Source organism: Plasmodium falciparum (genome assembly GCF_000002765.6).
Source record: "Plasmodium falciparum 3D7 genome assembly, chromosome: 8".
NCBI lineage: Eukaryota > Apicomplexa > Aconoidasida > Haemosporida > Plasmodiidae > Plasmodium > Plasmodium falciparum.
Window position 1 is genome coordinate 735,001 of NC_004329.3, and position 12,500 is coordinate 747,500.

Consider the following 12,500-nt stretch of genomic DNA (forward strand, 5'->3'; position numbering starts at 1 on the left):
ATTTATTGTTATATATATGATTTTCTTAATAAATTATTACAATTTAATATTTTATCTGCTCATAAAATTCTCATAAACTATAGAGAAAAAAAAAAAAAAAAAAAAAAAAAAAAGTCATATTTATAAATATTCACAGAAATGTGATTTTAAATAAAATGGTAATATTATATAAAATATATAACATAACATGTGGTGGGAAAAAAAAATATATAATATTGTAATTTTTTATGGAAAATATTGATTAAATATAATAAAAATAATGAATGTACATATATATATACAATATATATATAATTTTTTTTTTTTTTTTTTGGAGGAAATATACTTCCTATTTGTTTTTTTATATATATGTATTAATTTTACACTAGTAAGGGAAAATTACATATTAATAATTCATTCTTATAATTATTCATTTAAACTTAAAAAAAATATTTATTTTTTTTTATTTTAAAGACAAATTTTTGTTATCAAAAAAGATAATAAACAAACAAAAAAAAAAAAAAAAAAGAAAAAAGAAAGTACAAATATACACATTTTTATACCAAAAAAAAAAAACCAAAAAAATATAAAATATAAAATAAAAATAAAATATATATATATATATATATATATATATATATATATATATATATACATTTATATATATATATTTATTTATTTATTCATTCATTCATTCGTGTTATGTTCCTTGTTGCATTAGATTATCGTTAAGGTGTTCTTGCATATCATTTAAAATTTCGTTTTTCAATTTAACAAGGATTTTATATTCTTCAAAAAGCGAATTAATATTTGAGATTGTTAAAGAATTAATACTTTTTTCATGTTCATACTTGAATTTATACGTTTGGATTTTATTAATTATATTATTACAAAATTTTTTTTCATTAGATAATTTTATCAAATCATTTAATTTTCCAGCAGCTTCTTGTAATTTTTTGTTACTTTCTTTAACTTCATTTAAATATGACTTTTCAGCATTCGCTACTTTTTCTTTATATTCATCATCAGATATATTTAAAAAGGTTGTTTTACCAAGCTCTTTAATAAATTCTATACCACTACAAAATTGTGTAAAAGAATATGCCTCTTCTGAAATAAAACGACTAGGATGACGGAAATTTTGAATATATATAATGTTTGAAATTATTTCGGGTGGATTTGTTTTGATAATTACATAAATAAGAAGTGGAAGAACTTCATCAGCACAAGGTAACAATTCATCGTCGTCATCATCGACATTACCATCGACATTACCATCGACATTACCATCGACATTACCATCACCATCAAAAAGGTTATCTTCATTATCATAACTATTTTGTTCATGTACATAATTATCCTTTTCATCATCCTTTTCTGTTATAGTTTGTGATGAATTACTTTTATAATTGTTATGTAATGTATCTGGTCTATTATTCAATCCACTTTTTAAATAATCAACATCTTCCTCAGATTGTTTAAAAGTATCTTGTTGTACATACTCATTTGGATTTTTTACACACCCGTCCATCTTATTAGAGATATCATAATTTTGATTATCACTTTGAAGATTTTGATTATCTCCACGTTTGCTCTTAATATTATCATCCTCTTCTAGGATATCTTCGTCCTTTATAACAAACCCCTTATTATTATTATTATTATTATTATTATTATTATTATTATTATTATTATCATTATTTTTATTATTATTATCATCATCCTCATCATCTACCAATGCATTTCTATTTGCCTTTTCTCTTTTCTTTTTCTTCCTTTTTAAATTCCTTTTAGCAGCATAAAGCACTGAGGTAACAATACGACAACAATTTAAAATCATAATTAATTTATCATTAGGTGCTTTCATTTTTTGTATTCTCAAAAGTTCTTGTTGAGCTATTTTTAAACGTTCGAAATTAATTCCTTCCATTATTTCTAAATGTTTTAACTCTATCCACTGTAAACAATTAATCTTTGTATAAATCTTTTCATCATCATCCTTATCATTAGGATTCATACGATATAAATAAAAATACAACTTTTGCATAATAAACTTCTCATATCCTTCTACTATCATGTTTATTTGATATTTATTTAAAGATTTATATATTTCTGACTTTAATAATATTGGTTGTGTCTCATTAATAAAATGATGAATATTATTTGCCGCTTTTTCTCTGCTTAAATTATTAGGGAAATTTAAAATAAAATTTTTTACTTTTTCAACAACTTCTTTACAAGATTCATGTTTTAAACTTTCTAAAAAGTTATTATATAATGTATTTGGTTTTTTTTTATTTCCAGAATTGGATTCTGATATATTATCATTTATACAATTATCTTTTGATATTTCATATGAATCCATTTTCCCTTCTATTTCATTATTAAACGATAAATCCTTTTTTAAAATATAACTATTATTAAGGATATTATTATCATTCAAATCATTTTGAGCATTCTTATTATTCTTCTTTTCATTAACATTATTTTTTTCATTATTATTCGATATCTTTTCTTTGTTCTTTTTTCCTTTGTTTCCTCCAGAAATTTCATCACTTGATTTATCCTTTACAAAAAATGTTCTTCGATATTTCTCATCATCATCATCATAACATTTTCTTTTTAAACTATACAAATCGGCATAATGTTTTTCATTTTCTTGTCTCTTATATAAATCAAAATCTTTATCATTATTATTATTATTATAATTATTATTATTATAATTATTATTATTATTATTATTATTATTATTATTATTATTATTATTGGTATTATCCCTTTTGGAGGCTTTTCTAGTTTCTCCATTTTTTTCCATATCTTCCGTTTTTTTTGAATCATCTCTTTTAATAAAGGATATAAAAATTTCCTTAAACTTACGACTTTTCTGTTGAATGATGGACATATTTCTTGTTGCTTCTTCGTCGGTAAGATATATAATATTTTCTTTCATATGTACAAAATTATTTTTCGTATTCTCACCTACAGGTTGCATATTATTTTTTTCATTCTTTTTGAAACTATCACTCTGTTCATTTTCCACAATTTTATTATGTCCCCCCATTTTGTCATTTTCAACATTGTTGTTATTTTTTTCGTTTTGGTCCTTTCCCGATTTATCATTTGACGAATTAAATTTCTCATCATACATACGCGAAATATTTTTACCTTTATTATATAATTTTTCTATAAAACTTTCATTAGTCGTAATAGTATTTTTTTTCTTTTCTTCTTCCTCTTTTTCTTTATTATCCATTTTGATCTCATTTATTTTATTATCTTTCAACAATTTATTTAAGTAGTCATTTAATTTTTTTTCATTTTCATCTTCTCCATTTTTTAAAACATTATGTTCATCTAATGAAACATGTTTTTTTTCCCTCTCAAATGTGCTGATTCCATTATTTGAACCTTTTCCTTTATTATTATTATTATTATTATTATCTGTAGGTAATTGTTTAATAATGTTTTCTAAGCTTCTTTTTCTTGCACAACTTTGCTCTTCATATGAACCATCATCCAATGTAATGTTATTTTTTGATTTATCATCTTTCAATGAAGATTCCAAACATTCTTTTGTATTATTAAATTCATCAGGAATCTCTTCAAAATTATCCAAATTGTTTGAATGCTCATTACTTTCTGATAATATAACTCTCATTTTTTTCTTATCTTCACCATGACACGGAATTTTATTAATGCTATCACTATCATTTTGTTTATTACGTTCAATTGTTTTTTTATCATCACAAGTTTTATTATTATTATTATTATTATTATTATTATCCTCATCAATTAGTATATCCATTTTATCTTCTTCTAACTTGGTTTCACTATCTTGTTTTAATAAATTTTTTTTTTTTTCTTTCAACTTTTCATTTGATAGAATAGAGTCATCATCTTTAGACATATTTAACAAATCCTTTTTATCACTTTTTATTTTTTTATTTATTATGTTATCATTTGTATTCATATAATTATCATGATATGTATGATTTTCCAAAATAAGTTCTTCATCCATATCATCGTCTTTTATATATTTTTTATTTAGATATTCTTTTATTTCATTAAAAAATTTCTTTTCATCATTTTCCGTAATTGATTCAAGAATTTCTTCATCATCAGAAGATGTACATAATTCGGATGATGAAGGTATGTGATTTTTTTCGTTTTTTTTTCTTTTTTCTTTATATAAATGTTTTTCTTCTCTTGAAATCTTTTCACTAGGTATATTGTTAGTTCTTTCCTCTAAATTATTACTATGAGTTTTATTTTTTCCCGTTAATACGTCCTTTTGCTTATCATACACATGATCTGACATATTGTTAAAGGAATGGTTTGGACTATCATTACATGGGCTTTTCTTTTTTTTGACAACATTTTTTTTGTTTCCTTTTTTTACACAAATCTGTTCAGATTCGTGTTCATATGGAACACATTGTGTGTCTCCTTTTGATTTTATTTTTTTGTTCATAATTTTATTATCATATTTTATTGAATGGTTTAATGTACTCAATGAACTTCCTACAGAACTATTACTACTATGAACACTCTTTTTGGACGAAACGCTTCTGGTTTTTCTTGATTGCGTAATTTTTTCTTTACTACATAAAGGATTATTGGAACTGTGGCGTGTCCCCTCTTTAGTAATATTATTATCATTATCATTATTATTATTATTATTTAATATGATATTATTCGACATAATATTATTTGATGACAGTATTGTGTTTGAACTAAAAATACTATTAGATGATAAAACATTCGTTGGAGATAATACACTGCTTGGTGACAAAATATGACGTGCCGTACTTCTCATTTTTTTCTTTTGATTTTTTTTCAATTCTTTATTAGACATATTAATTTGTTTAACACTTACAATATTATTATTAACATTTATATGTTGTTTATTAGAATATGTGACATGGTTTTTATTTTTTATAATATTTTCACTAGATATGTGATTTATCATATGATTACATGAATCTGAATAATTCTTCATAGTTTCCTTCATATCATTATTAATATTGTTGTTAATTTTTTTTTTATCTCTTATATTAATTTTATCAAAATATTCTATACTATTACTTTCTCTTTTATCAAGTTCTCTATTGTTTTTTTTTTCCTTCATATTATTTTTAATGTATTTATTCTTGTGATGTTCATCTATTTGATTTCCGTCGTCCATTTTTTGAGATATAACATGATCTTCTCTATCAATATGATGGTTTCCATGCTGCTTCTCTACACTGTACGTTTTATTATGAGTTTTAAAATATTCATTTTGTATAAAATCACTACTACTACGTTGTTTATTATTACTATTATTATTATTGTTAATATTATTAATATTATTATTATTGTTAATATTATTATTATTGTTAATATTATTAATATTTTGCATTGGAGGTATTTTTTTCTTATTTATAGGTGAGCCTGCATGGTAAGACTTATCAACATGAGTATTTATATTATTATTATTATTATTATTGTTATTATTTATGCGATGCTTTTCCTTATCTTCCCTACTTATAATATTAGGGTCCCTTTTATTATAATTATAAATGTTGGTTTTTTTTTCTTCATTATAATTGTTCTGTTCATCTACAATAATAATATTATTATTATCATTATCATCTACATATTTTTTATCATTTTGTTTATTATTAGTTTCCCATAGGTCAAATGATGAATTCATTTTATCCTTTTTTTTTTTTTTAGAAACATTTTGAGTGTCACAATATTGATTCTCACCCTTTCTTATTATATCAACAGGATCATCAATAAAGTATTTAATATTATCATATTTTTCTTTTGATCTATTTATATTGTTACATATATTTGGATTAATATTACTACTGTTATTATTTATATTATTATTATTATTATTATTATTATTATTATTATTAATATTATTATTTATATTACTATCTGTCCATAAAGAATCATTTAATTCGTTAAAATCAATGTCCTCATTTTTATTTATTGTTATTTCTTTTTTATCATTCATCGTATTATATTCATCATACCTTTTATTATTATCATTACTATTTTCAAAATTGTCAAAAAAAAAATCCATATTATTCATATTTTCCATAAACTCATCATTTCGATTTAACATAATTTTTTCAAGAGATTTTGAATTTAACTCATTCCAATCATTGCTAAATATAAAATTATCATTATAACTTACTTCTTCATTCATCTTAAATATAATAAAATATATATATTTTATTAATCAATATATATATATATATATAACATATACACAATAAACATAAAATGTATATTTTATTATGTTTCATATGTTTTGTTCTTTTTTTTCTTTTTTTTCTTTTTTTTCTTTTTTTTCTTTTTTTTCTTTTTTTTTTTTTTTTTTTGTATTTTTGCAAAAAAGTCCTATCTTTCCAAAGGCTTGCACATCAAAGCACTTTTTGAAACTTATGAAAAACGAAAAAAATAAATTAAAATAATTTATACAATATATATGTTATATATATATATATATATATATATATATATATATATATAATAAATAATTAAAATGAGGAATAAAAAAAGAAATATTTAATACAGTTCATTATAAGTGGAAAAAAATAAAAAATAAAAAAAAATAAAACATATATATATATATATATGTAGTCAAAATGGAAATTAAGAAATAAAATATTTATGAATAAAGGCAAAATTTTAAAAGATAAAAATGTTAATATAGTATTATATATATATATTCAATAAAAAATATAACTTATTTTATTTCATTTCATTTTTATATTTTTTATTTATTTTATTTTTTTTTTTTGTTGCCTTTTATTTTTTATACAGCTAAAATTAATATAATATTTTTATATTATATATAAAAATTAAATATGTCGTGTATATATATATATATATAATAAATTTCCTCTCATTCTTTTATTTTATATATATTTTTCAAGAGCAAAGTTTTGCTATTTAATTAATCTTTATGATCCTCATTTCTTTTAATATCATATATATATATATATATATATATATAATATAACATAATATATATGTCCCCTAATAGTTAAATGTGATACATAGAAATGAAAAAAATAAAAATATATATATTAAATATATATATATATATATATATAATGTATATAAGGTAATACATTTTTTTTATACGCACACGTCATACTTTTAAAAAAAAAAAAAAAAAAAAAAAAAAAAAAAATATATATATATATATATATATTTATATATACGTATATTATCAATTAACTAAAAAGTGTAACATTTTTGCAAAAAAAGATTTTTTGTAAGATTATTAAATAAAAATGGAAATTAAAGGATAATTTTTTTTGCTTTTTTTTTTTTCCTTTTTTTATATAAATCTTTTATAATATAAATAAATATATATATATATATATATATATATATATATATATATATATATTTAATGCCTTTTATTTGATTTTTTAATTACATATGTATTCATATTTTTATTACAGTATCATTTTAAAATTACTTCTTTTAAAAAAACATTGATATCTTATTATTCAACATGATATATTTTATAAAATTTTACCAGTTATAATATTCCTAATTAAAATAATTATAAACATTTATATGAATTATCATATTTTTTTTTACTATTCATTCAAAAAAAAAAAAATAAAATAATAAATAATAAATCAAACTGTACATATATTTTCAATCTAGATTAAAAAAATATATACATATATATAACCCACACAAAAAAAAAAAAAAAAAAGAAACAATAATATGTAAATTAATAACCCTTTTTTTTTTTTTTTTTTTCTTACTTTCTTAAAATTCTTATTGTCATTCAACATAAAATATATATATAGAAGCAAATTATGTACACAATATGGAAAATCAATTCTTTTTTCTTATAATTAAAATGAATAAAAACATGTGACATATTTATATATATTATATTTTAACACATGCTGGTTATTTGATATTTCCTCTGTAATAAATCTCCTTTTTAATCTATAATTTTTTATTTTCTTTTCATTATATGTATTAAGGTAGTTATGTTTTTATTTTTAATTATCATAATTTCTTAAAATATATATATATATATATATGTAAATACAATCATGTTGTATTCCTATACACATATATATTTATATATATATATATATATAAAGTTATATTATTCGTCGCTACTTTTTAACAAAATATATTTTTTTTAAAAAAATAAAATAAAATAAAAAAATTTATCTTTTATATAATGTTGTGCTCTATAAGAATGAAATATTTATTTTTTTCTCTTCTTTAGTCTTGTTAACATGTGTATTTCAATATAATATATATATTTTATTTTATTTCCTTTTGTATTTTTTAAGTAAAAATAAAATAATAATAATAAAACAATTAAACCATCCATTCAAGGTATATGACATCCATATATATATATATATATATATATGTTGTGCATATTTTATTGTCATTAAAAAAATTATAACAAATAAATAATAAAAAAAAAAAAAAAAAAAAAAAAAAAAGAATAAAAATATTTGAACCTTATCTCTCAAATGGTCATAAGGCAAAATATTAAACATATCGTTAAACTTAACGTCGTTACTCTAATTTGGTTATCTTATCTTTTTCTTCTTAAACCTCATGGAACTTTGAAAAATATGATGGTGTGTAATGCTGTCCTTCTTCCATTTAATGAGAAAAATAAAGGCATAAATAATTTTGTGTATATTAACCCAAAGAATATTATTTTGAATAAAATAAAAAAAGATGTCATAAAACTAGAAAAAGATAATATCATCCTCTGCCAACACAATAGAAAAAGAGATAACTATATTAAACAACAAAAACGAAAAGAAAAAAACGCGAATAATTTTACATTTATGTTAAAAGGAAGTACACAAAATATTATGAACATTAATGAAAAAGAATATGATCTTGCTATAATCGGTTGTGGTGTTGGAGGACATGCGGCCGCAATTAATGCTATGGAAAGAAATTTAAAAGTCATTATATTTGCAGGGGATGAAAATTGTATTGGAGGAACATGTGTTAATGTTGGCTGTATACCAAGCAAAGCGCTATTATACGCTACAAATAAATATAGAGAATTAAAAAATTTAGATAAATTATATTATTATGGTATCCATAGCAATATTTTTCAAAATAATAAAAATACAGAAATTGAAAATAATCAACTCGTTTCAAACAGCTTCCAAATTAATATTACGAAATTGAAAGAATACACACAAAGTGTTATTGACAAATTAAGAAATGGAATTTCACATGGATTTAAAACATTAAAATTTAATAAAAATTCTGAACATGTTCAGGTAATTTATGAACATGGTCAGCTATTAGATAAAAATACTATAAAAAGTAAAAAAAGTGGTAATACATATAAAGTAAAAAATATCATTATAGCAACAGGATCTGTACCTAATATTCCAAATAACGTTGAGATAGATGACAAGAGTGTTTTTACAAGTGATATGGCAGTAAAATTAGTTGGTTTAAAAAATTATATGAGTATAATTGGTATGGGAATAATTGGTTTAGAATTTGCTGATATATATACAGCCTTAGGTTCAGAAATAACATTTTTGGAATATTCTTCTGAATTATTACCAATAATTGATAATGATGTTGCAAAATATTTTGAAAGGGTATTTTTAAAAAATAAACCTGTAAATTACCATTTAAATACAGAGGTTAAATATATAAAGGCTTCTAAAAATAATAATCCGGTTATTATTGGATATTCACATAGAACTGGTAATGATGATAATGAAAAAAAAAATATGACAGATGTTAAAGAATTATATGTTGATAGTTGTTTAGTTGCTACTGGACGAAATCCAAATACACAAAACTTAGGTTTGGAAAAATTAAAAATACAAATGAATAGAGGATATGTTTCAGTAAATGACAATTTACAAGTAAAAATGGAAAATAATGAAATTTATGATAATATATTTTGTATAGGAGATGCAAATGGGAAACAAATGTTAGCACACACAGCATCATATCAAGCATTAAAAGTCATTGATTTTATTGAAAAGAAAGAAAAAAAGAATGTAAACATAAATGTTGAAAATAATTTGAGTAAACCCATATTATATAAAAATATACCTTCTGTTTGTTATACAAATCCTGAATTAGCTTTTATCGGATTAACAGAAAAAGAAGCAAAAGTATTATATCCAGATAATGTCGGTGTTGAAATTTCATATTATAAATCAAATTCAAAAATATTGTGTGAAAATAATATTTCCTTAAATAATAATAAAAAAAATAATTCATATAATAAAGGACAATATAACATAAATGATAATACAAATGGTATGGTAAAAATAATATATAAAGAAGACACAAAGGAAATATTAGGAATGTTCATAGTTGGAAATTATGCTTCCGTTTTAATTCATGAAGCAGTATTGGCAATTAATCTGAAATTATCAGCATTCGATTTGGCATATATGGTTCATTCTCATCCAACAGTAAGTGAAGTTCTGGACACAGCTTTTAAATCTATATCAAAAATAAGAACTCACTAATTGAGAGATTATTTTAAGCATTTAATATTTATGTTTCATTGTTACCTGACTTGTTCAGGAAATTTATATATACATGAATATATAATACCCAAATATATATATACATATATTTATTTTTTTTACATTTGTATATTTAAACTTATAAATCAATATGTGAAAATATAAGAAATATTCTATATTTTACTATAACTTTAAAATGTCAAAATATATATATATATATATATATATATTATAAAATAAAATTGATAATACTAAAAATATAATAAAAAAAATTAAAAAAAAAAAAAAAAAAATATATATATATATATATATAATATATAATGCATACAAAACAAAGGAATAAATTTTTTTTTTTTTTTTTTTTTTTTTTTTTTTTTTTTTTTTTAAATTTACATTTAAAATGTTTTATATATTTTTATATTAAGAAAAAAAAAAAAAAAAAAAGTTAACAAATATTATGCATTATATAATATATATTAAATATATTATATATAATTGTTTAAAATATCATATATTGCATGGTTTAAATATGTTAAAATTTTCACTGGAGGTTGATACTACGAGACCTGGATAATGTGGATGGAATTTAGCGTCCGTAATAAATTTTTGGTTTAAATGTTCAAAGAGCAATTGATCAGGATATTTTGAATCAGTGAATTCTAATGATTCAGTTTCTACTGATAAATCCCATATAGAAATAGAATTATCTAGACTCGATGCTAATAATACATAAGTATCTTTAAAATTCCATGAGATAGAAGAAATAGGTTGTTTATGAAAAATTAATTGAGCTACAGCATTGTTTGTATTTCTAATATCCCAAACCTTTATAATATTATCATCTCCTCCTGAAGCTAATAAGAATTCTGTATTTTCATTCCAAGCTATAACATTAACATCATTTGTATGAGCATTTTCTATATGTATATTTTTGTTTGTACTATTAGCATTTTTATTTCGTATATCTAAAATACTAATACTTTTATCACATGAACACATTGCAAAAACATTTCCCAACCCATTACCTTTTTTACACCATTGAATATCTTCAATGCTACATTGTTGTTTATTTTGATTATATTTATTATTATTATTATTATTGTCATTCGTTGTATACATATTTTTTAAATTTAATAATTCATAGTTCCATTTACCAGAATTATTAGGTAGCCATAAATAAATATTTCCATTATTATCACCTGTTAATAATTGTGCTGCATGTACTGGATTCCAATCTAAACTAAAACCTTCTGTTGTATGCTTTTCAAAGACATGTAAAGGTTTTTTTTCAATTTGTTCATTATATGGACGAACTTCTAAATTTTTAATTTCATCAGAAATGTCATATATATATATATTACTATCATCACACCATGTAGCAACTAGCGAATTAATTTTTTTACAAATTTTTGTTCTATTTATGGATCCATATTTATGTTTAATGGCTTTACATATAACACTGCTTTTTTTGTGTGTATGTGTATCTTCATTTTTCTGTAGTTTTTCTTTTAATTTATCATTTTTCTTATGTTTACTATTATTATTATTATTATTATTTAATTTATTATTAACATTATTTTCTTCCTTTTTTTCTATTCCATTATTTATATTACCATTTATAGTATCATCATTTTCCTCATCTATATCAACATCAAAATCACTACTATCATTATCTTCAGAATTATCGCTAGAACCTTCTTCATCATCTACATTTTTTAACTTATTTAAATTGGACCATTTAATTACATAAATCTGATTTAATTCTCTTTTGTTCGCTTGTGTACCTGCAACACAACAAACTTCTAAGGGATAATTTAATATACCACTATCTATATTTTCTTTCCTTCTTTTTTTTTCTTCTTCGGATAATGCATCATGTTTTGGATGTTCTAAAATATAATCAAATGATAAGCAAGGCCACGGGGTTAATGGACTGAAAAGCATATCATAAGCATTTTCATCTACCTCTAATTCTTCATTCATTTCTTATATAAG

At 20.7% G+C, this 12,500-nt stretch overlaps 3 protein-coding genes across 3 annotated transcripts; 1 reads left to right on the forward strand and 2 right to left on the reverse strand.

Annotated features, from left to right (window-relative positions):
• Window positions 1-679: 679 nt before the first annotated feature.
• Window positions 680-6,181, reverse strand: PF3D7_0815800 (vacuolar protein sorting-associated protein 9, putative; the record flags this gene model as incomplete). The annotated part of the gene is made up of 1 exon (XM_001349330.1): window positions 680-6,181. The coding sequence occupies one exon, from the start codon at window positions 6,179-6,181 to the stop codon at window positions 680-682; it is 5,502 nt and encodes a 1,833-aa protein (XP_001349366.1).
• A 2,323-nt stretch (window positions 6,182-8,504) lies between these two features.
• Window positions 8,505-10,505, forward strand: PF3D7_0815900 (dihydrolipoyl dehydrogenase, apicoplast; the record flags this gene model as incomplete). Its single annotated transcript, XM_001349329.1, has 1 exon — window positions 8,505-10,505. The coding sequence occupies one exon, from the start codon at window positions 8,505-8,507 to the stop codon at window positions 10,503-10,505; it is 2,001 nt and encodes a 666-aa protein (XP_001349365.1).
• A 507-nt stretch (window positions 10,506-11,012) lies between these two features.
• PF3D7_0816000 (ribosome assembly protein RRB1, putative) lies at window positions 11,013-12,488 on the reverse strand (the record flags this gene model as incomplete). Its single annotated transcript, XM_001349328.1, has 1 exon — window positions 11,013-12,488. One exon carries the CDS (start codon window positions 12,486-12,488, stop codon window positions 11,013-11,015), a length of 1,476 nt encoding a protein of 491 aa, XP_001349364.1.
• Window positions 12,489-12,500: the final 12 nt, after the last annotated feature.